The sequence below is a fragment of the Podarcis bocagei genome (genome assembly GCF_964188305.1).
Source record: "Podarcis bocagei genome assembly, chromosome: 10".
In the NCBI taxonomy this organism is placed as follows: Eukaryota; Metazoa; Chordata; class Lepidosauria; order Squamata; family Lacertidae; genus Podarcis; species Podarcis bocagei.
Genome location: NC_138135.1, coordinates 21,386,397 through 21,412,061, shown reverse-complemented (window position 1 = coordinate 21,412,061; position 25,665 = coordinate 21,386,397). Strand labels below are relative to the sequence as shown.

Here is a 25,665-nt window from a genome sequence, read left to right as displayed (position 1 = left end):
TGCATCTGCATAACTCATTGTTCTAGACTTGCACTCCTTAGAACAGTGACTCGAGCAGAAATACCCAGGAGATGGCCTCCTTCGAGTGTGGCAAATTCATAGCCTTGCACGTGAATAGGAAACCTTTCCGAGTTCAGTAGCAAAGTGTGCCTCTCATATTCAGGGGGAAATAGTGTGTCTCCACAATTAAGAAACTTTGGGGGGAAATTGATGAAAATGGATGCGAGATTCAGCCTGTGTTCAGTAAACAGTGCCTTTTGATATTAACTCATAGTATTAAAAAATAATTTATCAGAGCACCAACCAGTGCCAGTTGAGATAATTCCTCTGGGAAGGGGCTTCCTCACTCAGTGCAGCAGCACCATCACAGGCAGCAGATTTTTTCCATTTCAGTCACAAAGGAGGTGGGAGTTAAGGATAGTCAGCTGGTCTCAACTAGGCCTGAATTGAACATGCGCTCCCTTGCAAACACAGCCTTTGAATTATTCTGGCCTTTTCTTCCTTGTTGGTGACTTCACTGCAGCTGCCTCCCTGAGCTACCTATAGGATGTTGCATCCCCCTCAATCTTCTTCTCAAAAGTCCACATTTTCTATGAAGCCTTTGACACAACCACATTATCTGTGGAAGCTAAGCCTAAGTGCAAATGAATTGAATACATTTTTCTACTTCCTTCCTCTATTGTTTTGCTTGTGTAGGATTTTAAACTTCTTGGGGCAGGGACCAGCTGTCTTTTTTCTCTGTAAAGCACCATGCACGCTGATGACACTGAGTGCAAGCCTGCCTTTTAAAATAATAAACTGAATAGAATGCAATGAACTTTATTATTAAAGTTTCTGTTTGTATTTTTTCTTTTAGCTGATGTTCTGTAGTACTGAAATTTTAACTCTGAAAATTGGTGTCTCTTATGTTGGTGACTCCAAGACTCCAGGTAGCAGTGAGCAGCATCTTGTTTTGATGGTGGGGTTGCCTAGGGGTTTGGCTCCCCACCTTCACCCTAGAATGGAATTTCCCTTGTCACCCTCATCAGAGGGCTATGAAATGTGCACTAAAGTGGGATAAATTTGGACATACTGTGGGACCTTAGAGGGAAGGGTGGGTGATTAATAATAATAAGTGGGTGTGATTGTGCAGAGCAGAGGGAAAGCTTTGGTATACTGGGGCAAGTTAGAAAGAGGAAGATCAAGCCTTGTATGCAGGCCAAATTTGGTTCAGGGTGGCATACACATTGCAGATTTAGGCATACCGGTAACCCACAACATGAAGAGTCAAGTTAGAAAAGAGAATCAGAGACTATAATCCATTTCATTTCACTTTTGCCTTTTAAATTCATTCATAGGAAATAGTGTTTCTGTAACGTTCCTGAAACAGGGAATGATTCTATTGGGTTTACAACTGAGCAGGGCAAAGTTCAGCAGAAACAGTTTAAGGGAAACCAACTTCATTATTCACATGAGCTAAATAAAGAGAACCAAAAGCAAGACAACACTACCAGTAATGCAGTTGCAGAAATCAGGATAGTTATTGTTTCCCCTTTACTTTGTCTTTCCTCTCTGCATGAGTGTTTGTATGTCAAACAGCAAAGATCTGAGGATCAGAAATCAGACTTGTAACTGTACAGGCAAAAGTAATTTATTTTAATCCTTTGTGAATACAGTGAGTAATACAACTTCCAAGCTACTTCAGAAGTATGCAGAGCTCCTGGGGCTAAAACGTTAGGTATGCTGGCCTCCTGTATTTCCATACAAATGTGTGTAAAAGATCCAGGTTTATTGCTAATCTCCCAGGGCTACACTAAATACTTAACCATGAATGGATACAAGTTGTTTTGGAGTTTGGTACTTGTTAAAGGACAAACTGTCCTTGAGTTTCCTGCACCTTTTTTAACCTTTCAAATCTCTGCATGGAAGCTGTTTTTGAACATCATGCTAAACCATAGTTCAGCATGAAGTGAATGAGCCTAGGTGAGCCTCAGGCTTGCATTCTCCTCTTCTCTCACTCAGCTGGGCAGAGATTTGAAAGCTTTGGCTTTACTAGTTTGTTCCATCCAATCTGGTAAACATTAATGTTCCTTGAAACAAGTTGGCTTGTTTCAAACATCATAGTTCTCATTAAGCAGTTTGTTGATCTGGATGAAGTGACAAATAATGAAGAAATGGAAGCATCTGACTGCTCTCAGCTGTGTGGAGGAGGCGAGAGATCATGTATGTGTGAGACTAAGGCTCACCTAAGCTTGTTCGTGTCACTTAAGCTACAGTATAGTGTAGGAGTGTGGAATTTATGCCACTCCAAAGTAGCTGGACTGTCAACTTGCATCAGTCCAAGCTATCGTGGTTAATAGTAAAAGATGATGAGTGTTGTAGTCTAGCAATATCTGGAGTGCCGCAGGTTCCCCATGCCTGCTTCAGCACAATGTCCAAACTTGGCCTGAGTCCGTTATATGGGACTAGCATTTTTGTTTCAAAGCTCTTCTGGTGATGCAGGTTTTTCTGTATTTCCTGTAGGGTTGTTTGGTACAATTCAGCATTACCATATTTTTCACCCTATAGGACGCACCGGCCCCATAGGACGCACCTAGTTTTTTGGGGGGGAAATCAAGGGGGGGATTATTTTCCCCCCAGGTTTGTGCAGGCATCCCCAAGCTAGAAGAGGGAGACAGAGCGCTCCGTCTCCCTCTTCTGCCTTCAGGGACAGACTCCCTAGCCTCTGTGGGGCAGCGCACTCCACTGCCCTGCAGAGGCTTTGCACAGCCATCCCCAAGCTAGAAGACGGAGACGGAGCACTCCGTCTCCCTCTTCTGCCTTCAGGGACAGCCTCTTTAGCCTCCGTGGGGCAGCGGCTTGCCCCGCTGTCCCCCGAGCTTATGGGGCTGGCAGGGGGGGGAGAAGCCAGCTTACTCCCCCCCCGCCAGCCTTCAGGTCAGGGAATAGCGGGGTGGCGGCGCTCCGCCTCCCCGCTATCCCCTGAGCTTGTGGGGCTGGCGGGGGGGTGGAGAGGTAAGCTTGCTTCCCCCCCCCCCGCCAGCCTTCAGATCAGGTCGGGGAATAGCGGGGTGGCGGCGCTCCGCCTCCCCGCTATGCCCGAGCTTGTGGGGCTGGCGGGGGGGGGAGAAGTAAGCTTGCCAGACCAGGTCGGGGAATAGCGGGGTGGCGGCGCTGCGCCTCCCCACTATCCCCCGAGCTTGTGGGCTGCAGGCTGCTGCCCGCAAGCCTTGTGAGCCCGCGGGACCTCCTGCCGGGCTTGCAAGGCTTGCGGATAGCTTCCTGAAGCCTGGAGAGCGAAAGCCTGCATTCGCCCCATAGGACGCACACACATTTCCCCTTCATTTTTGGAGGGGAAAAAGTGCGTCCTATAGGGCGAAAAATACGGTAATTGGTTCAGTGCCTTAGATATTGCCCAGAATTTCCATATAAGAATGCTGCTTTCCACAATGTGTGGAAGATAAGGTAGATTCAGATAATTGGAGTGATTTCAGTGATTCCAAGGTTTAGTTCATTGTATGAAGTTAACTTCAATTGTTCACATAAGCAATAGGTTTTATTTATGGACAACCTAATATGTACATAGAATCATAGAATCATATCTTAACACATCTGTCTTAAAATGTTAGGCTTTATGTTTAAGTTCTATGATTCATTCATTAAGAACCTCGTTATTTGACATTTTCATCCCAATATTATGGATGTTTGCTCAGGAGGAAATCCCATTAAGTTCAGGAAGACTCCAGTAACCACCTCACAGAACTAATCCAGGAGGATACTGCTGTCGGTGGTATCAAAAATTTTCAACAGATTGAAAAGCAAGAGCCAGAGATGTATTCTCCTTGCCCTAGTTCTTGGTACAGGTCATCAGGGCAACACAGGCTGATTTAGTCACCAAACCAAGCCTGATTCCAGATAGAACTGGATCCAGATAGTTTGTATTCAAGGACTGCTTCTCCCCATATGAACCGACTCAAACCATGCTGACATAATCTGAAGCCCTTCTTCGTGTGCTTCTTCCATGAGAGGTCTGGAGGGTGGCAGCACGAGGACAGGCCTTTTCTGTGGTGGCTCCCTGTTTGTGGATTGCTGTTCCCAGGAGGCTCATCTGGTGCCTTCTTTAAAACCAAATGAACAAACAAAATGAACCAAATGAACAAACCATATGAATGAACAAACCAAATGAACAAACAAACAAACCCCCAAATGAGCCAAATCCAAATGAACAAACAAAATATCCTGCAGCTCCTTTGCTACCACCTTGCCCAAGAAGCGAGTATTGGTGACCAGGTGGTACTTATTGTAAACCTCTTCAAGAGTGAATGTGCCAGCAAGCCCCACTTCATTGCACAGTGGCATGTTCTCCACATCCTGGACTGACCTGATCAGTCCCCCACCTGGCTTTCATCAGCCAGAATGGGTAGCGTTCAAGAGAGCTTGTTCCATCATTGCAAGAGTCATGCCCACCTTCGCAGTTGACTGTGAAGAGCCAAAGGTCTCCAGTTCAGTGGGTTTTTTTTAAAAAATGAAACTCTGCAGAGGTCTATGGCAGTTTAAAACTATTTAAAGGTGGCCGAAACATGTTGAGTGTGTTTTGCTCCTGATGGTTCTTGAATCTGTACTATATAAAGAGACCATCTTATCTATTATGCTATTCTGCTTTGTTATTATAGCACTGAATTTTGCTACTGACCCATGTCCTCATTGAACTTAGGGCCAAGATAGTGATATGTTAAATGTGTGAATGCATTTAACTTGCTGACTTCTCTACCCCTCTCATGTTGTTGTTTAGTCATTTAGTCATGTCCGACTCTTCATGACCCCTTGGACCAGAACACGCCAGGCACTTCTGTCTTCCACTGCCTCCCGCAGTTTAGTCAGATTCATGCTGGTAGCTTTGAGAACACTATCCAACCATCTTGTCCTCTGTCATCCCCTTCTCCTTGTGCCCTCCATCTTTCCCAACATCAGGGTCTTTTCCAGGGAGTCTTCTCTTCTCATGAGGTGGCCAAACTATTGGAGTCTCAGCTTGAGGATCTGTCCTTCCAGTGAGCACTCAGGGCTGATTTCCTTAAGAATGGATAGGTTTGATCTTCTTGCAGTCCATGGGACTCTCAGGAGTCTCCTCCAGCACCATAATTCAAAAGCATCAATTCTTCGGCGATCAGCCTTCTTTATGGTCCAGCTCTCTCTTCCATACATCATAGCTTTAACTATACGGACCTTTGTTGGCAAGGTGATGTCTCTGCTTTTTAAGATGCTCTCTAGCTTTGTCATTGCTTTTCTCCCAAGAAGCAGTCCACCTCCCATAAGATTCCATTAATGCCAATACCTGCTTCATCAGTACTGCAATGTTTGTGGGGAATAATTAAATCTCTCCTCCCCATACTCTGCAGTTGTGCTCTCCCTATGCCTTTAAAAACTTTTTTGAAAAGTTTGACTGTCATCATGAATTTAATGTTTTGTCTAGCTTGACTGTTGGCCATTTTTTTGTACATGTTTGCCCATATAACTCCACTAATTGTTTAGGAATGAAACTGGGCTGAATATATTTAATCTGGTCTTTTAGAATGATCAGTTCCCACATGCGTTTTCCCCACTTAATGCAAACAGCTATCACAAATGAAACATTATAGATGGCATTTCTGTATGACTGTACTTTCTAGGAAGGAAGTTCACACATTTAACTGCAAGTCAACTGACAAGTCATCACAGGACTAGTTCATGCGCATTTTTAAAAGTTTCTACCCCCTACATTCAGTTCTAGCAATCAAAATAAGCTGTGAATCTGTCTCTTTAGTGGGGATTTATAAAGTAACAGTGCATTTCATGCATCCAAGCAACAAATTAATGAAAGTATCTGCTGTAAAGTGTTGAAATAGGTAGGGTCTGTGGAGTCAAAGATGTGTAGGAGATCCTAAAATGGAACTATATTTGAGACTTGCCTGTCTCTACACTGCAATGAAGGTAACCTCCCTCTGAACAAAATTACTGTAACCAGTTCATAAACTGATTTGTGAATCCTCAGGGATCTGCTGATGATGAAGGGAACCCCAACCAAGGTTCACAATGTGAACTCACAGAGTATAATTGCCAGAATGGAACTGAAATGTTGAGAGAGAGGGAAGATGGCGGGTAGAGGCAGAGGCCAGAGGCAGAGGCAGCCAGCTATCAGAGGAATTCAGTGCCTCCTTCATAAGCACTGTTCCACGTCATCACTGAACTTCCTTCCACCTTCCACTGTGTATTACACTGCCAGTTGACCCCACTTACTACTTCACCCTTCACTGTTTGTCTCCTCTCATGTTTATGCCTAATTCCCCTTTCACATACTGCCTCCAGCAGAGCAACAGGTTCAGCCCACCCTCTGGATATGTTTAAGGAAGTGCAATGACTAGCAGTGTTAATTAGTGAGAACTACATTGGATTTATGAAGATGCTCATTGTGAAGTAACTCCACACCCCCCATCATAATATGACCATTCACTTCATAGGAATAAACTGGAGAACAGAACTTCCCAGACGTACACTGGAAAGTCAAAGATGGGGATGAAGGTGGGGAAAGGAGAGTCAAACTTGTTGTGCAGGATAAAAGCTGTTATGATGAAGACAGTACTGCAGTGCTGGTTCACAAAATGTGGACTATGGTGGTAAAATTCAGTATCTCTAAGGCATGGAAGGTATTCTGAGAAATCCTTATATACTGTATTTTTCGCTCCATAAGACACACTTTTTCCCTCCTAAAAAGTAAGGGGAAATGTGTGTGCGTCTTACAGAGCGAATGCAGGGGGGAGGCAGGCAGGAAAAGCCCCCAAGAGCCGCACACAAGCTCAGCGCGGCTCTTGTGGGCTTTTCCCCAGGAGGTAGAAGGGATTGACGCGGCCAGTCAGTCCCTTCTCCCTCCTCGTAGAAAAGCCCGCAGGAGCCGCGCGCTCCTTAAAGGGTGTGCGGTTCCTGTGGGCTTTTGCGGGAGGTGGGGGAATTGCCATAGCCGTGCGCAGCCTCTCTTGGTCGGAGAGGCTGCGCACGGCTAAAGAAGCCAAGACAGCGAGTGGGATGGATCCCGCTTGCTGTCTTGGCTTCTTTGCTCTTTGGGGCTGGGGGGGGGATAATATTTTTTCTTGATTTCCCCCTCTAAAAACTAGGTGCGCCTTATGGTCAGGCGCAATGATAATGGTCAGGTGCGCCTTATGGAGCGAAAAATACGGTAAAATGTGTTGATACCACTAAGTAGGGGTGAGTATTGTGTGCATTACTAGGGCATAGCAAGCTGTAATACTGGTAAGAAAAAAAAAACATAATTTGGATTGGATATTGGTATTTAAAATTGAAGTTTAGCTGGGCAAGCTTTAGAGTCAGGAATGAAGTGGTTAAGCATGGATTGGGTAACATAACAGAAATTTGCATTTCATAAGATGCATGGAGTAAATTAAATTACCTTGCATAGTATTGCCTCAGGGTTGGGAGGAAGGGGTTAACTTTGTTTTCCATTAGGATCATGAGTTCTTTTAACATTTCCTTTAACGGTTTGTAGCAGCCTGCATCTAGCTCAAACCAGTACTGAAATAGCTTAGTAAAAAAGTAATGGAGATTTTTCAAAGTACCTTGCAGCTTGACTCTAGAGTTCATGGGCCAACATAATTAATGGCAAAGTCTAAAAGAAGATTAAAGCAATTAGAGTAAAATTCCTTTCAGACTCTATTGTTAATCCCCTTGTTTGGGGGAAATCCTAAATACCATTATCAGCTATCATAACTTTCTTAGCACTTCCATGTAGGAAACTGCATGTAAATTGTGCACAAATAGTTGTGTGTGATCTCACGGGAGGGCAGTAGCCACGGGTTGTGGCTTCCTGATGTGGATACACAGTGACACAGATGCATATTCAATTAACTACATGTGATCTGAATGTGATCTTGCATGAGTTTCTTGTATATCTAAAATTGGAAAAAGTTTCCAATCTTCTTACAATCCCTCCCCTCCCTTAGCAGTCTTGCTGGCATGGCCACTCTTCTGTCTTTTCTATGAAACCTGCCACTGCTATGCACCAACATGGCATCTAGCAGACTGGTGTCTTTTCAGTAGAAAGACTTGGATTGTTTTGTGGATGTTCTCATCTGAATACCAGTTAAAATGGGCCTGTGATGAGTCAGTGTGGAAAGGTAATGTCATGTTTTGTCTTGCCCAGTAGCTTGGGAAGAACAAGGGTCTAAGAGTGTATTAAAGGTGCTCTCCAGCTTTGGTAGAGGTTGCTGATGTTCTCAGTTATATTCAGCATTCAAAATTAGCTGGGCCTTTTGCAACTGGATGGAGATGTCCAGGAGCCACCCCTGGCGTCTAGCATCTCCACCTGTCTGGGTGCAATCAGCTGGTCTGCAGGGGGGACAGCAGCAGCAAAAGACACTTGTCTTTTGCTGCAGCACTACCCCTGGCAAATACCTGATTCTCCCAGCAGCACAGCAGCAAAAGATGCACCTTTTTTTGCTGCTGAGTTGCTGGGCAGATCAGGTGTTTGGTGGGGTACTGTGCTACCCTGCAGACCCCCTGATTTACAAGGCAGCAAATAAAAATAAAATAAATTTATGCCAGGTGAATCAGGTGTTTGGCGGGGCAGAGCGATAACAAAAGACGTGTCTACCCAGCAGACCCCTGATCTGCCTGGCAGAATTTTTTATTTTTTGCTGCAGGGCTGCCTGGTCTGGTAGTGGGGCAGTCCCCCCATCTCAATGGTGTCTAGACGTTTTGGTGCCCACAACCTAGGTCCCAGGAGCCACATGGCTCCTAGCATTCATATCCCAGTTTCTAACAATGGTATTTTAGTGCTACATGTGGTTTCCTTGTAAAACTTTTCAACAGTCCATAAGATAACTGGCAAAAGAGCAAAATGTAGAGGCATAGGTAAATGCAGGGACATAGTTCCATTATTTGCTCCCAGTGCGGAGTAAAATTAGAAAATGGGTTGTATGGCTACTTATAAAAAGAATACAGTAATCTAGGTAGAAAGATGAGTTCTGTAGCTGCATTTGACTAAGTAACATCCTAGTAGTGCTATCAGATTAATTAATAATAATTGCTATAATGCCAGTCAAGTGGTTGTGCCTGAAATTATAAATAGAATCATCAAGACACTTCAGTTTCAGCTACATTCTTTTTAATACTCTGCATGATATAACAGGGAAGCTTGGACAGGGTCTGTTCTGGGTTTTGCAAAAGAAGATGCCAATTTGCCTGAAATAGCAGGGAAGGACAAAATGGGAGGAGCCCTAAGAAGGCTTACCTGTTCCATGGCATTTATTATTGCTGTGTGTCAAGGGGCTTGGCCAGTGGAAAACAGAGTTCTGATTTCTACAGGCTGACACAGGATGAGGGAAGGCAAAACTGTAGAGAAGACTATGCTTCCTTCAAAGCTTTATCCCTGCTTTCCTTCTGCTGTGCGTTAAGTGTGGACTTTAACAGTCCATTCTCCTTTTGTGTGCACAAGTCTCTCAGCATATTTGCCTCTGAGTCTCCTAATGGATCTTTCCAAGAGAGATTTTTGCCCAGTGTTTGTCATCATAAATTCACACTGTTGTTGTTCTCACACAGACTGTGGTAAAGAGGTAAGAATTTCTGTTATACTAGCTTGCATTCATTTAAGTCATATGATGGGAAATAGGGGGTCATGATGCTTCTGTAGAGAATTCTGTATAGATCTGTTCTATAACTACTTTCATATGTGGGGTGCTATGCAGCGGCAGTCCTGACTTCAAAATATTAAGTATCTGGACTTAAGTATGGTTGTAATGGTTTTGGTGCAAATTAATTGGAGAAAGGACAGCTGAGACTCAGGTTTTGTGTGGATCTGTTTAGGAATTATGGTCTCCATGTGCATGGAAAATAATGTTGGCACAATTACTTGGATAATGCCTGGAAATCTAGATACAGTACTAGGGCTTTCTGACTAGGATGAACAAACACACCAGCAAACTGTGCAGAAGAGGGGGCAAAGGAATATATCTAGTATCTTTGATATACTAGATGATATACTAGATATGGGTTCTTGAATAACTCTTCGCATACACAAGTGAAGGAGGCATGGGGCCCAACCATCACTGTGCACAAAATGCGTTTGTCTCTGTAAGAATGAAAAGTAATCAAAAGTTTCAGTTAATGTAATTTAAGGGTGGTGCCTGTCTTGTGCGGTTAGAAGGAATAGGAATGTTTAAACGGGCTAATGTAAGTTAATTACACTTGACAAAGATATGGAGTATTAAGCACTCTTTATTTTGATAAGTGCTGTGTTAACCTATGCCACTTTAATACAGATACTATATTCTGGCGCTTGGTTGAGCAGTTAAGAATTTATTTTTGGCTCTAAAGTTGCCTTTCAGCATATTGTTCATTTGCCATTTTGAACTGCTGTGAAAGAAAGCTTAGTGCAAATATATTAACCCAGTTTTCAACACAAGTAGTGTGAAAGAGAGCTATACTGACTTGATTCTAAAATGCTTTAAAAATAGTTAACACAGAAAAATTTATATAAGTGACAGAGTAGGCTATAGTTTAAATTGGCATGTAATAGCAAGCAGGAACTTCTGCAAAAACAGTGCAAAGGCAGCAAATACTTAATCCAGGGGGTTGCCTTGAAAGGAGGAAATGTCGTAATTATCCAGTGTACCATTTAATGTACTTGGAAACTAATTGATGAAAGAGGAAGGTCTGATTCACTTCAGACTTCCTTCATCCTGTTCCATGAATGCTCGCTCTGGTGACTTTGGTTTCATTGTCTTGCTTCTTTGCTACTACACTATATTAGCTCAAAGATAACACAGAGTTTTTCTGATTATCTTTTGTTATGATTGATTATCTTTTATATATGCAAAGCTGGTATGACTTCGAGAATGGAATAAAGTATTTACATTATTTGATACAGAACAATTGTATATCAATGAAAGTGTATAGTGCCAAATAGTAAACTTCTTAAACTGAAACATTAAGTTCAAAAGAGATATTAAAACAACAACAACTTGAAACTTCCGTGTTCATAGTCCTCTTTCAATGGAAATATTAACTGTTCCAAACCATTCACAAGTAAACTGCCTTTATTGTGGTTAGTGAGTATACTTCTGTGTATGCTAATACAATACTGAGCATAGGTTCACAAAAATTATCAGCCCACAAGTTGTTACTAATCCTATGGTGGTCATTTAAGGTATAAAATAATAATAAACAAGCAACTTTATATCTGTCAATCCCAAACAACGTGCCATTGTTCTTGAGCTCTTATCATCCCTCACCGTTGCCCTTGTTGACTGGGGCTAATGGGATTTGTAGTGGAAATCATCTGGAAGGCAACTAGTTGAGGAAGGCTGATTTAAACCTTACCTGTCTAGTCACCTAGATACAACTCTGTAAGCAGCTCTTTTCACAGAATAAATAAGACCAAGTAGTTTGGAAGAATGTGCTAATACATAACAGTGTGTCTCTTGTCTATAATAAGTCATCAAAGTTTGCACTACTAAGTCAACATTATCTAAATCATGCCCTGCTAGTAACTGGAAGGCATACTTCGTATTATATGCAGGTACAATGTGTTGTAGATATATGTGTTGACCAAATGTGATGTGTACTAGCTTATACATAACTAACACTGCTTCTCAATGTTAGCTTGACCCTCAAATGGCTTTGTGTACATGGCTGGAAGCCCTGAACAGTACAACATGTCCTTTACTTGCTCTCCCTCCCTCCCTCCCTCTCTCTGGTTTGTTTTTTAAATTGTTTCGGTGGACTTTTGAATTCGTATTGTAATCACTTCATGTGATCAGATCACAAGAAGGTAATTTGAATTCAAGACTTTTCCCTTGAATAGTTCTGCATGAAAATACACAGATCATAACTCTATGCAATTAAGTGTTCTAACTGATAAGGGCTGCCTGTCAGATTACTAACAGTTTTTCCCCCTTTTTGAGTTGTAGATTAAAATGTTTTATAAAAGTTTGTTATAACTTAGAACTGCGGCCTTTAATTATGCCTCATTAGTCAGTTAACATATACTGTATGTCTAAAAACAAGGGAAGTATCATTTTTATTCAAAATCATTTCGTTGTATTTGATAGTTTTCCTTTAGTAGGTGAGCAACTGGAGAACAGGGTTTTGTTCTGTTTTTGCAATGCAATAAGAGCAGGGACTTTTCACCGAAATTCATACTTCTAAAAGAACAGGAACAATTCATCTGAGCCAACAGCCTTTGTTGATAAGGCACTAAAAGTGAGCTGGTAGGAGTAAATTTAATAGGGCAAAATGGTGACTAAAAGCCCCTTGGAATGCCAGTTAGACAGTAGCTTGTATTGTATCACAGTCCATGATATCAACAGTTTTTTAACTTTTTACATGGCCCCCAGATTCCAAGTTGGTTACTACTATTCAGATAATTTTACTGTGCCAATGTGGATTGAGGTTTCAATCACCTGTGAATAAATGTTTATTTAGGAAGAGTTCTGAGACTGTTAGGTTATGTACAAAGGAACTTGAAGAACAGGTCAAAGGTAGCTTGCCATATAAATTAGGACCTTTTTATGTGTGTTGAGTTCTGGGTTTAATAAATATTAATCTTGTAAAATGCACACAGTCCTATCCTGTTCTGTCACATCTGTTTATCTGTCCCCCCACCACCACCTCAAAATCTTTGCACTGTGGCTTAATGGTAAATATAGGTTATGCCTGGTGAGAGGAAAATCTGTTAATATAAATTTTGTGCTAGTTTATGTACAGAAAGATAGGCCATGGTGAAGGTGAGACTGACCACTGGGTTTGACAGAAGAGTAGTATGATCAGAAATCAGATCTTGGCCTGCTTGGATAAACCATACTAAAACTAACCACAGTTCCCCATTTGGAGGAAAAGACAAACTGCAGCTGGTATAAAATGGAAATGGATGTGTCAGAGGAGGAGAGAGGAGGAAGAGGAGGCTTGTATATACTAAACCGTGATTTAGTGTTGCATCATTTTGGGTCACTGACCTAAAAAGAATGAGAAAAGAAAAGATAACGATGGATATAATAAATGTGGCAATGTATTTGAGAGAAAACAAAGTGAATCTCATTTTGCCAATTACGACAAAGCTAGATTCTGGGTAAGTTGGAAACCAATGGTTACTTTAGAGAAAGAAATTATCTTAGCATGCCTTACTTAATTGTTGCAGACTTCTAGGAAAGAGGAGGGCAATATATTTGTATATATATGCTTGTTGGAATCTTTCCAGCATTCCTCTTTGAAAATGGATTTTTATGACTGCAATAGCATTTAAAATATATAGTTGCAAAAATACAAGTAAAACAAGAAAAGTTGTTTTTTCATAATTAAGTTTGGAAGTTAATTTGATTAAAAGCTGGTGTTTTCCACACTCAAATATAACGAATGCTTTGATCATTGAATTGGAGAGAAATCATGAATCAAATCACCATGGCATATCTTGTGAAGAATAAAACAGTCCATATGACACGAGCATTGTGCCTCTATAAGATTGAATGTCACCAGCCATGCTAGAGATTTAAATAGACATTTTTGTTACCGTATTTTCTCACATATTCTTCTGTATTTCAGGGAGTCAAACCAGCAAGCTTTGATAAAGTAGCAATTCCTGAAGTAAAGGAAATCATTGAGGGATGCATTCGTCAAAACAAAGATGAAAGGTAAGTATTCATTCCATTTGGACGAGGCACTTCAGATATTCCATAGTGCACAATAACAGTGGTGTGTACTCCTTGAACAGTCAGATAAAAATAATAAAGAAAGAGAAATGAAAAGGTCTTTCGATTCCCTGTCTGTCAGTCCCATATAAAAAGATTATTCAAAGTATTCATTCTACAATAACATCCAGCTGTTCTTCCTTCTGCTAAATGATACTTTTTCAGTCTTCAGACCCAAATCTCTCAAATTCATTAATTTTCCTTTCCACACAAAACATCTAAAAGGGGTTCTCCAATTATTATTTTTTATAAATGTCGACAATAATTTTTCTCTAGCCCAATGTAACAACTTTTCCTCCAGTAACTTCAACAACCTTTCTTCCATATTGAAAAATAATAAATTGTTTCATCTTTGTTCACGCAAAAGTCTCTACACTATGGTCATATGTTAAAATAATATTTGATATTTATTTATTGTATATTTGTTAATTCACACTCAGTTCGGTTATCTTCCGATCCTATTTTCTGTTGGCCGTGATTTTCCTTCCTAATTTTATTTTGTAAGTTCTTTCCATTTCTCACCAATATACAAATAAAAATGAAGCTACGAGGAAACTAACAGAATATGAAAAGAGAGTAATAATAGATAGTATAATGACTAAGGGATTGATTTCCCTTTTATACAAAACCCTTATTAAGATTTTGCCCCCAAAAACATTTAAAAAACTGATGAGAATTAATTTGGGATATAAACATTGAAGAGGATAAATGGAACAATTTATGGACAAAAGGACCATATAAATCTCTGTCAGCAACTAAGGATTGATTGCTAAAAATTGTGCATGGATTGTATTTAGCATTCAGTATCAGTCATCCTTATTGTTTTGAAAAAGGAAGTCCCTTTAGAAATGGCATGGATATATAGAGTTTGTCTTAGAACAAGATTTAAATATTCAGTGGAATATGGGCAGCCCAATTAGAAAATGGAGGAATTGTTTGTGTATTGTACTATGTGATAACGTTCTCCTGTCTTTTCCATTCCCCTTTTATTATTTCCTTTCTGTTATGATCAGGTATGCTATCAAGGACCTTCTGAATCATGCATTCTTCCAGGAAGAAACTGGTGTGCGGGTAGAGCTAGCAGAAGAAGATGATGGAGAGAAAATTGCCATCAAGCTCTGGTTACGAATTGAAGACATTAAAAAACTTAAGGGCAAATATAAGGATAATGAAGCGATAGAATTTTCTTTCGACTTGGAAAGAGATGTCCCAGAAGATGTAGCACAAGAAATGGTATGTCATATAGATATGACAGGTATTCCCACTTCTGCACCTATTTTGGCAGATTCCAGAGACATGGAATTGAACCATGTAGCTGATTTTTTTTCTTTCATGATTTTGCTCACCCCAGTGCAGCCCAATTAAACTTAATACAGTGGGAATAAATGGTGTCTTCTTGTTGTTGTGATGTATTTCTCAGACAAGCCAGACTTCCATAGCTGTCTGAAAAACAGTAGCTGGGAAAAGCAGTCACACAGTGTAAGGGGCTGAACTCTGTCACCCTTCCAATTTGAGCATACCTACAGAGGTAGCTTTGACTTTCATTTCCCCCCCGCTCCCCCAATAGTTCCCTTGCATGCACATATTTTCAATAATGGATGGATCCATATTTTTCTTAAGTAAAGAATAATCAATGCACTTAAGAGTTGCTCTGCTTCATGGGTAGCCCATGTGATACTCTTCAGATGTTGCTGAACATAAAACTTCCAAAAATCCTTGCTAGTATGGCCAGTGATCAGGGATGATGGTAGTTGTAGTCCAGCAGCACCTGGGGGCACATCATTGGCTACCCCTGCTCTAGATTATGTAGGTGCAGTGGACATTTGTTGAAACTTGCCTTTATGATATCCCAGAAGGATTAATTTGGGGGATTAACTACTACCATCTAGCTGAGCTGGCAGTTCAATTATATTTTAACACTTATTTCAAAAAATTATATACTTTAGGGCACTTTTACCACATGGAGAAACACATCTGTCTATCTGCTCACTTTCCATTATAATTTTAAGCTGGATACAGTACTTACAAGGCATAAAACACCACCAGAATCAGTTTTTGCAACAAGCTTCTCTCCAATAAATTAGAAGGGTGCAAATGTTGCTAGGTCTCATTCCCTAGCCAATTCCAAACTAATGGTTGAGTACTTCTGAACAGAAGGTTGATGCAGCTGCTTTGACCTTGCAGCTGGGGTAGAAGACACTGTATCCATCTTTCCCCTTCAAGGTGATTGCACTGACTGCCATATAAATGGGAAGGCAGATGCACTTAGTAGTATATGTGCTATCCATTGCTTCATGTGAAGATATTATTTGCTTTATGATAGGATCTTATAATCTTTTTGCCTTGGCTTTTTCCCAGTAGTCTTGGCACGTTTGATGTATAATTATAGAAACTTTTATTTTGCTTTATCATTGTTTATCTGATGGCATGAACCATCTACTTTTCAGGTTGAGTCTGGGTATGTCTGTGAAGGGGATCACAAGACAATGGCCAAAGCTATAAAGGATAGAGTGTCCTTGATCAAGCGAAAGAGGGAGCAGCGTCAGTTGGTGAGAGAAGAACAGGAAAAAAGAAAGCAAGAAGAAGTCAGTCAGAAACAGCAGACCGAGCAGCAGTTACAAACGGGCACTACCCAGCAAGGAACTAAACATGCTGCACCTGCCACTGGTGTCACTGCCATCCCTGCTGCTTCAGCTTCGGTTTCCACACAAGTAGAGCCTGAGGAGCCAGAAGCCGATCAACATCAACAGCTGCAGTATCATCAACCTAGCATTTCTGTATTGTGTAAGTACATGCATCTTCTGACCTGTATTTTTGGACAGTTAAGTCAATACGTAAAGCCCGGTGTGACTGAAACATGTCACTATACAATAAACTAGTCACCATCCTCCTGGGTCATCCACAGGCATTTATGATTTAGACAAACATAAAGTGGTCAAGATAGATGGCTCCACTGCTCTCTTGGTAGACCTCTTCATATCAGCTGCTCCTTGAACATCTGAACAAGCAAGACCACCTTTAAGAAGCATACTTGCACTGAGGCTGGTGCAGATAGCTCCCCAACCCAAACTGCCCTTGCAACAGATGCGGCCCCCCTTCCCTGGGAGAAATTTTATTTTGCTCAGAATGGGAAGTGAAGTCACACACACACACACACACACAGCATTCATCGCTTTGCCAGCAGACTAAATGCACCTTGGACTGACTTCATGCAGATGTGTGACTGGTCCACTAACAGTGTTTACTCCAAACACTGAAGCTTGAGAGTCCTTGTAGATCTGTGTCTTGTGAATCGGCAGGATGCAACTATCGCATAAGCAGTATACAAAGAGTTTAAACCCGGGTACAGAATGAGGATCCTGATGTAGCTCCAGATTTTGAGCAGACTTTCATTCCAGCTCCCATAGGTGGCTGATGTTGATCTTGACCTAAAGGTACTGTTCTTGGAAGAATTGTATAATGAAGGTGAGGGTGCTGATGACTTGGCCATGGTTTTGCTGCAGCCTGATTTCCACTTTCGATGGCTTTGAAGACAGCTCTCCTGACTAAAAAAAGCCAGAATGAGAGTGGCTGCTACCTGGAGCTTTATCTACAAGCAGGGAACCTTCACTTAGCCATGCAAGCATCAGCCCTATTGCACCCTAACCTGCCTATCAGGTTTATGTTCCATGTCCTGTCTTCCCTCTTTCTTCTCCTTCAGAACAGAAACTCTCATACAGGAGGAGGGGAAAGTACAGGAAATCCAAGTGTTGTGGGACCAACATGGGTAGTGATGGTGTTTTAGGCCACAGAGGTGCCCTCATGGTGGCGTTGTGCTTGGTGGGGTGGGATAGGGTAAGGTGGCAATGAAGTCAGAAGAGCTCTGGGTTGGTGATGCTGGCATGCATGCACACCTGTGGGACTGCTGCAACCAGCTTAGAGATCCTCTAACCTTGCTGGACTATTGTAGCAAGTTCACATTGCTGCCATTGGAAAAACACCACTGCCACACCACCCTTCCATCATGTGCCATTACTATGTTCAGGCATAGTTGAAGAGCCAAGCCTGAGACTATGTGATGCCTGTTGGAAAGCTATGGGGAAAAGTACCATTGAACATAAGACAAAGGGCCAGACAAAGGGACTTGGGATCAATAAATAAACATGGTACAGCTTGAAAAGGATTATGTTAAGGCCACCAGGGAAACACTGAAGATCCCTACAAGAATCACAAATAAAAGTTGATTGCAGAGGCATATGAGGAAGGGGGAGTTTAAGGGACTCTACCAAACAGTGGTCACATCAATGTGCTGTTCTGATGCTGAATTCAAGAGGTACATGTTAGCCGCTTTGAGACTCCTTAAAGGGAGTGAAAGGCGGGATATCAAATCCAAACTCTTCTTCTTCTTCTTCTACTGTCCTAGAGAGGCAAGTGACTTGGTAGAAATGCATAACAGACACACTAAATGAACAACTGGCAGCTCTGCAGCCACCTGTCCAGTATTCTCACTGCCGGGGTACATCCTACTGTACGTTAGCAGAATCACACACAACCCTGATTGAACACAAATCTTCTCTGAGTCAATAGATCAGCCAAGGAAGAGCCAAGAGCTACTGTAGATGTATATGGGCCAGCTAACTGTTCATTGCTCATTGTACATTGCACATTTGCTGTCGAAAGGATACTTGAGGTTAGGAGTACCACTGCCTTGTGAGACCAGCTGAACTTTGAAACGATAATGGCTATGAAGATTTGGGCCTTTCTGAAAACAGAGGCAGTCTGGCATTTGGCACATGATGTGGAAGAATGGGATAATCCTTTGGGATATCTCATGAGATTAAGAGATGGTATAGGAGGAAATGTGTCCAGAAAAAAACCTCATGTTGACCCTGTACAAATTGGTCCTTAATGGGAGCTCATTGCATGTCAGCAGATCATAGCATCTGTGGGCTGTAAAATCTTCAGAGACGCAATATGTTCTTTTGATTCCTCTCCTATCCGTATTTTGGTCCCTAAAAGCCAAATGTTTCAACCGTATTGTATTCCAGTCTATGGATGGATGCCAAAGGCATGTTCATAGAGATGAACATTGGCATGTTCAGCCAATGTCACAATATGGCCATAACATTTTATGTTGTGAAGCATTGAATCTGGACTTCTTGATAATCTCTTCACTTTTAACAAGAACAGATTTGTTGCCATTTCGGGAGCAAAATGCAATCAGCATTATCTCTATACTGTGGAAATAAAAGGTGTTATGGACAGGAGTTAGGGCTTTGGGTTTCTTGTACCTGTCCCTGCTGCCTTCCCGATGCACAACTTCGTTACTGCCATTGTCCTTTCTAACATACTCAATCTGAGCACAGTTTCTGTGATTTTGTGTTGTAGGATTTGGGGAAAGTAGGGGGCATGTACTAGTGCTGCTGAGTGCTGCTGTCTCTACCTTAATTTTGTATAAATTTAAATGAATTCACAAGTAGGTCTGGAACTTTGACTCAGCATGAGTTCATGAGCAATTTAAAACCAACTCTTTTAATGGTCTTTACAGCTGATGGCACCGTTGATAGTGGACAAGGATCATCTGTCTTTACCGAATCATGTGTGAGCAGCCAACAGACAGCTTCTTATGGTTCCCAGCACGAACAATCTATCCCAACAGTTCAGCCCCAAGGATATGCAACTCCTGTTGGCCAGCCACAATCACAACAACCTGGAGGATATCAGACGTCTGGAGTGGTAAGGCCAAAGCCAAAGTAGTAGAGGGAATACTTCAATGAGACTTGCTCGGAATTCCTTTATTTGTGTAGGCTTTTAAAAAACCTGTAGTCTGAGGTTTGAATGGAAGTTAAAGATATATTTTGTGTGGGTAAAACAACATACACAACAATGTAAAATTCCTTTCTCTGATAGTTCTTCAGGCGAGAGAGAGGGTATCTCATAGAAAGGTATAAAGGCAGCAGAACTTGGGGTGGAAGCAGCAATAAAATTCCCTTTCACTTGCTGATTTTGCCTATAGAGGTATATAAAATTCTATTTAGCTTGCAATGCATAGTGTGTGAGGAAGTTTATAATTGAAAAGTTATGATGAGCTTTATGAAACAGCTGAGTGTGTTAAGAGAACATATTGTGCAAGATTTTAATTACAGCTACAGAAGGTAAGGATTCCTAACCATTATAGAATGCTGCATGCGGACACTGCAGTTTTAAATGATCCCACTTCTGTTTTGCCATTTATTTATAGCTTGCATTGAATTGCTCATGGGCACAATTACCTTTCCCACTTCATGCGTTCATTTGTGTTACCCTTTATTTGGTACCCTTTTCTGGTATGTTTTCAGAGCTGACCTTGGGGGTCTTCTAGAAAAACTCTTTTACTCAGATCTTTTTACAAACCTTGCTGCTTGTTAAAGGCCAAAAAAAGTAACTGTTTCTCAAATAATTTACCTATATCTAGAGGATGCAGCCTTTCTGGTTTGGTTATCTCTGTTATTATGATGATATATTTCTGTAAATTACATTGGCAAGAGTTATCGTAGAAGATAATTCCTCATTGGAGGGAAAATCTTGCCAGTTTTTACAAACAGAGCATCTTTCCATTCTGTTCAAATGCACATATGAAGTTTTGTGCCCTTTTAAACACATGATCAATCACAACTTTTAATACTTTTTTGAAAGTTTATTTGAGTTGAGTTCCATTGCTGCAGTTCAAGGACATGCCTTGGATCAATAACCCATTAAGCAATCTTCACATGCCTTGCTTCAAGGTTGAATAATATGGCTAACACCAGGGGAATACACTAACAGTTCTTCTGAGCAGGCCAGGTTTGGATGATGAATCGAAGACTTCCAGAAAAACTTCCATGCAGACTCTTCTGGAAGTTTCAGGTGTCAGTGCAGTTTCATTAGGAAGAAGACTTCAAAAAGGACCGATCATTTTGGTTTTCCCCAAGAAGCTCTGGGGGGAAAATACAGAAGCATGTTTGGGGGGACAACGACCTGGCTGCCGGAGGAACTATTACATTTTAAAGCAGTAATTTAGGTGATAATTTGTTTACAATGAGAAAAATAAACCAATGACCTCTGGGGTATAGGCAGATTGCAGCAACTATCTTCTCTAATAAACTCCTCTCCTGGAAGATGGCCTAATTCTAATTTTAAGACAGCTGTCACAATTAAAGTCTTGCCTTGTTCCACAGTTTATGCTATGGTTGATTCCTGTTGTCTTGCAGTCCCTGACTGAATAAACTTAAGGTGTCCAGTCAAATCCTGTATTTAGGAAGCCAGTTCACTTTAGAATGAAATCTGATGTCAGCAAAAATAATTGAAGACAGTAACACTAAATTTGGAAAGAAGGAAAACATCTTTGCACACACCATGTTGCCAATTTCAAACCAATGTTCATTCCCTTTAGACTTCTAGAGGCTTTCAGTTAGGAAATGTATCGGTGCTGGGAACAGCTTAAACACATTTTTTATGGAACCAGGGTGACAAGAACATATGTCTACTTCTTCCATATATATAAACTATTTGACAAAAGTAATGGAATTTGACAGTCAAAATAGAACCTGCAGCCCTCTGAGGTGCTTATAACCCTCTTTATTGTACATGATGTCACTGTCAAGTTCCTTCATACCCTGTTTGTTCTGATCAGCATTGGCCCTTTGTCATGAATGTGTCTCCCTCAGTTCAAGCTCATTAGCCATGTGGTTTGTGTTCACTTCTTTTTGTTTCCTTCCTTAGCCTCAACGTGGCTGTAGCATGTCGGTTTGTCCTTCCCCTCTTTCTTTCCCTCCGCTGTCCCAAATCCCTCTCAGTGCTCCTTCTACTCCACCATCAGTGTTATGTGCACCTCTTTCTCCTTCTTACCTTCGGACTGCCCCTGAGGAAACTTTTGGTGAAAAGCTTTCCAAAGCCTTGGAGAATGTCCTGCCCATGCACACCGCCTCTCCACGCAGCAAGCGGCGTTCCAGCCTGCCTTCCCTCTTTCTCCACCCTGTATGTCACTGTATGACTCCTGGCACATTGCAGATAAGTCACCACTAAATACATCCTGGCGTCATTCTTCAAATTAGATAAGAGACAAAATGGGGACTGTGTTATCCTGTGCTTCTGGAAAGTTGATTCTTCTTCCTCCTCCAAAACCTAAGAGTTAATGTGCCTGAAGTTTCAGGAAAAAGCTGAAGTGCAGCATGCAGTTTAAATGAAATCTGCAAATTATATGGATTAGTTCTGATCTGATTTATACACTTTGATTTGGGGGCTACAGTTAATAATTCTTCAAATCATATGTATATGTAGCTGGCTAGAACCATGCCAGTGCCATTGAAAACCACCGTGAGGCATCTGTGAATACTTGCTGCCATTTAACAGGGGGGAAAGTTTCCAGCTCTGACCATTATGGAGAAAAGGTTCTGGTGAACAGGCAGTATAAATCAAAGACTCAAATTGCTAGAAGTCTAGTTCTTCTGTTCGGCTCTTAATTTTTGTCGTGTGCTGCTTCCTTGTATACTACATTTCTCCTTTCCTTGTTCTTACTTCCAGAACTGATGCCAAAACTAATGTGACGGTCACTGCTTCCACTTGGGGATAATTGATTTCCTATTAATTTATTCTTGCTTTGATTGAAGTGATAAGTCATTAGAGCAGGAGAGGAAGATAGAATCACTTTCTACAGAACAGAAAAACACATTGCCTTCTATTCACAGAGGGTGTAGGACTAATCCTCACTCTGTACTGTTAATTGTGTCATATAAGAGTTTGCTCCTGCTTTTCCAGAATATAAATCAAAACTTTGGTGCAATGGGAGAGAGAGAGAAATTGTAAGTGACATATAAAGGTGAAGTGGCATATAAGCTTTATACAGGGGTGCTATAATTGATCCCATTGATATATTTTCTACAATCTTTTGTGCATGAATTAGGAGATTAGAAATCTCCTTGGTGATGCACTAACATGTTCAACACTTAATTGATGGTACACGTTTGAAAGGACAGTACATTTCCGAAGAAGTTAAATTTCTTGTTTTCCCCCAGATTCACAACAGAATTTTTTCCTTGAAAGGCAACTAATTTTGATAGGAAATAAATAATGTGTTGAGAAATAACCATGTTTTCATTAAAGAAAGTTGTCCAAAGTTTTTTATATAGACAGAAGGAGATGGGTGGAAAAGCAGCTTCTAACAAAAGCAAATACTCATATAGACACTGATATCTGCCAAGGATGTATTTAATGGATATGTATAACCCTTCAAAGCATTTTACGTGTTGACCATGAACTAGGCGTAGCCATTCTATAAGGTTACTAAAGAGAGCTGCCTATTGAGCTGAACATGCTAATATGCTTCTATAACGTGTGAATTACTTGTCTTGTTCATGTCAATACAGCCTCAATCCATGGTGCATCCGTGTGGGGGAACCCCAACGTTCCCAGATTCCCAAGTATTTTTTCCAACCGTTCATGAACGGCCAGTGTCTTTCTCGCCACCACCCATCTGCCCTTCACGGGTGGCCATTTCTCAGCGACGCAAGAGCACTTCCACCCTTGAAGCCCAAACCTGCCACTTCCAGCCCTTGCTCAAGACTGGTCAGAGTTTTGTTCTCCCTGTTGGTAGTCCAGCAACTTGGACACCAGAGGGACTGGTGACAATGAGCAGCACAGCTGGGGAGCATATGCAGGCTAACCCTGGTTTTGACTCGGCTCAAGGGTTGAGTGATTACAGATCTGGACAAGCGCTTTCAAAGGATGCTGCAAGCATGTTGACTCAAGAAGCAATGTATTTAGTGGGCATGCACTACCAGTCCCAGTTGCCAGAACACTATGATACAGTGCCCCAGAATCCCCAGGGGACTGAGCAACACTTACTGCAGGCTCCTGAACAGAGAAATTTGCAAGGCGGCCCCCCGCAGAGTTCTACTTTTGAATATCAAACTGGGCAGCCATTTCTGGCAAGACAGATTCAGAACTTGAGACTGGATTCTGGAATGAATCCACCATCACCATTGTCTAGTATGTCAGCACCACTGAGTGCAGATGCCACACAAATGAATTTTCACCCAGTATTTGTTCCACATTCTGCACCTGCCATACTCACTCACAGTGCGGACGGTCGAGCAAGTTGTGTGTTTGAGTTCCATGTTCAAGCACCCAGTGCAACTGCAGGAGACGGTGCTGTCCTCTCACAGCGCGTTTATAGAAACCGTCGAGGCTCCACAGATTTTAACCAGGAGGAGGCCCCTCAGACAACCGTACAGCCTGGCCGTCTTCAGCCTGTAACGGAAGAGCAGTGCAGCTACCTAGGTTCCGAGTTCATGGTGACTAGAGGCAGTTCTGTCTTACAGAGCTGGCCAGAAGGTAGCCCAGGATACTCCAGTGATTCATCACAGTTGACTTCCTCAGACACTGGTGACTTTCTTTCTCCTCCTCCCACTGGGGTATCTGCATCGTATGATTCAGGCTTGCCTCTGCTTGCTGCCCAGCTGACTCAGAAGGCATTTCAGGATTCACAGATCATCTTCCACTTCCCACAGGGAACTTCATCTCAACAGGCTTTCTCGGCACTGGCTTCATCAGGACCATCTACACTCTATCCTCAGGTTACAGGAACAAATGTTTCCAAATTACTTCGTTTTTCGTAACCCCCCCCCCCCCCGCAACTTCATAGTGCAAAACTCCTTGTATTCCTTATCCTGTTTCAACCTTTCCTTAATCTCCTCACATCCCTGCAAATTACTGGAGTATTTGAGATTAGAACAGTATTGTGTGGTTGTTGAAGCTTCTGTGGTCCTAGCTTACTAGGAGCAGCCCTCATTGTGATCAGTTTATGTCGTATGTATTGATGGTTGTCAAAACCTTGCCGTGTGAGCCTGTTTAATATGGTAACAAGTGCTGGTCATTTAACAATGTTGAAAAAAATTCTTTTTTACTTATCTGATGCTCACTTGGATGCTCAGGTAAGAGAAATACAGAGACTGTTTCACAGCCTGAAGATGTACTAGACTGGATGAAGTAATAACTGTTCTCTATAAACACAAACCAAAGCAGTACCACTCTATATTCATACTGTGCCAAGTAGTGCCCTTCTTTCTTAACACATGCACTTTCTCGGTCTTATTGTAGGTTAGAGGCACTGTGTTGTACAGAACTGATTAGAGTTGGAGGTTTTTCTGTCTTACTGTTGCAGAGGTCAACAAGTGGCAATCTCTAGGTCAAACCACCCTCCTGCGTGATGTGTGTTTTCTAACTGCCAACCATAGAGGGGTATTCATAAGCAGTAATAGCAGGAAGGTGTGAGAGTTTGGCTTATTCTGTCCTCACCATAAATAGGTAAGGGGACTGTCCAGCAAAATTATTGGCTGACCAGTTTGTGTGGTCTATGAAATAGATTTTGTGAGTCTTCAAAGCATTGCAAAAATGCACAAACCTGTTTGATTTGTAGGACAGAGACAATGATAGTGTGCTCCAAGGAAGACTTTATTACTCTATTTACAACTCCCTGGGAAAACTTTGTGTAACATTGAAGAAGGACTATTCTGCAGTCATAAAACTGCAATAGCCTGGTTCATACATTATGCTAAGCCATGGCTTGTTTAGCCAAAGCGTGGTTTGCTTGAATATCCAAATTCTCCAGAGCAGACCTCAAGGTGAAGTGGTGGTTGACTTACAAACGATGGCTTGTTTTCTTCTAGAGTTTGACATATCTAAATCCATCAGTCTTGCTTAACCATGATTTGTATTATCCCACCACCACAGGCACTTGCCAAGCTTCAATTGCATGAGGGAAAAGCAGTTGGAGAAACAAGTCGTGACTCCCCCCTCCCCTTAGTTTTCAAGGTGACTTGTGGTTTCTTGAGCAAACTATTATTAGAACAGACCATAGCTTACCACTATGTTTGTGAGCACAACCATTGTAACATGCTTCCATATAAACAAGATGCTAAACTACCTTTAGAAAGCAAACAGCATGAAAAGTTTTTACAAAATT

The 25,665-nt window shown here is 41.6% G+C and overlaps 1 protein-coding gene across 1 annotated transcript in view; it reads left to right on the top strand.

Moving 5' to 3' along the window:
• Positions 1-25,665, top strand: part of WNK1 (WNK lysine deficient protein kinase 1) — a 110,673-nt gene that overhangs the window by 44,462 nt on the left and 40,546 nt on the right. Inside the window, 9 exon segments of the mRNA XM_081209697.1 lie at positions 13,561-13,649; positions 14,720-14,939; positions 16,154-16,490; positions 19,234-19,421; positions 21,426-21,455; positions 21,457-21,504; positions 21,506-21,562; positions 21,564-21,680; positions 23,069-24,277. Of these exon segments, the coding sequence (XP_081065823.1) occupies positions 13,561-13,649; positions 14,720-14,939; positions 16,154-16,490; positions 19,234-19,421; positions 21,426-21,455; positions 21,457-21,504; positions 21,506-21,562; positions 21,564-21,680; positions 23,069-24,277 (2,295 nt within the window).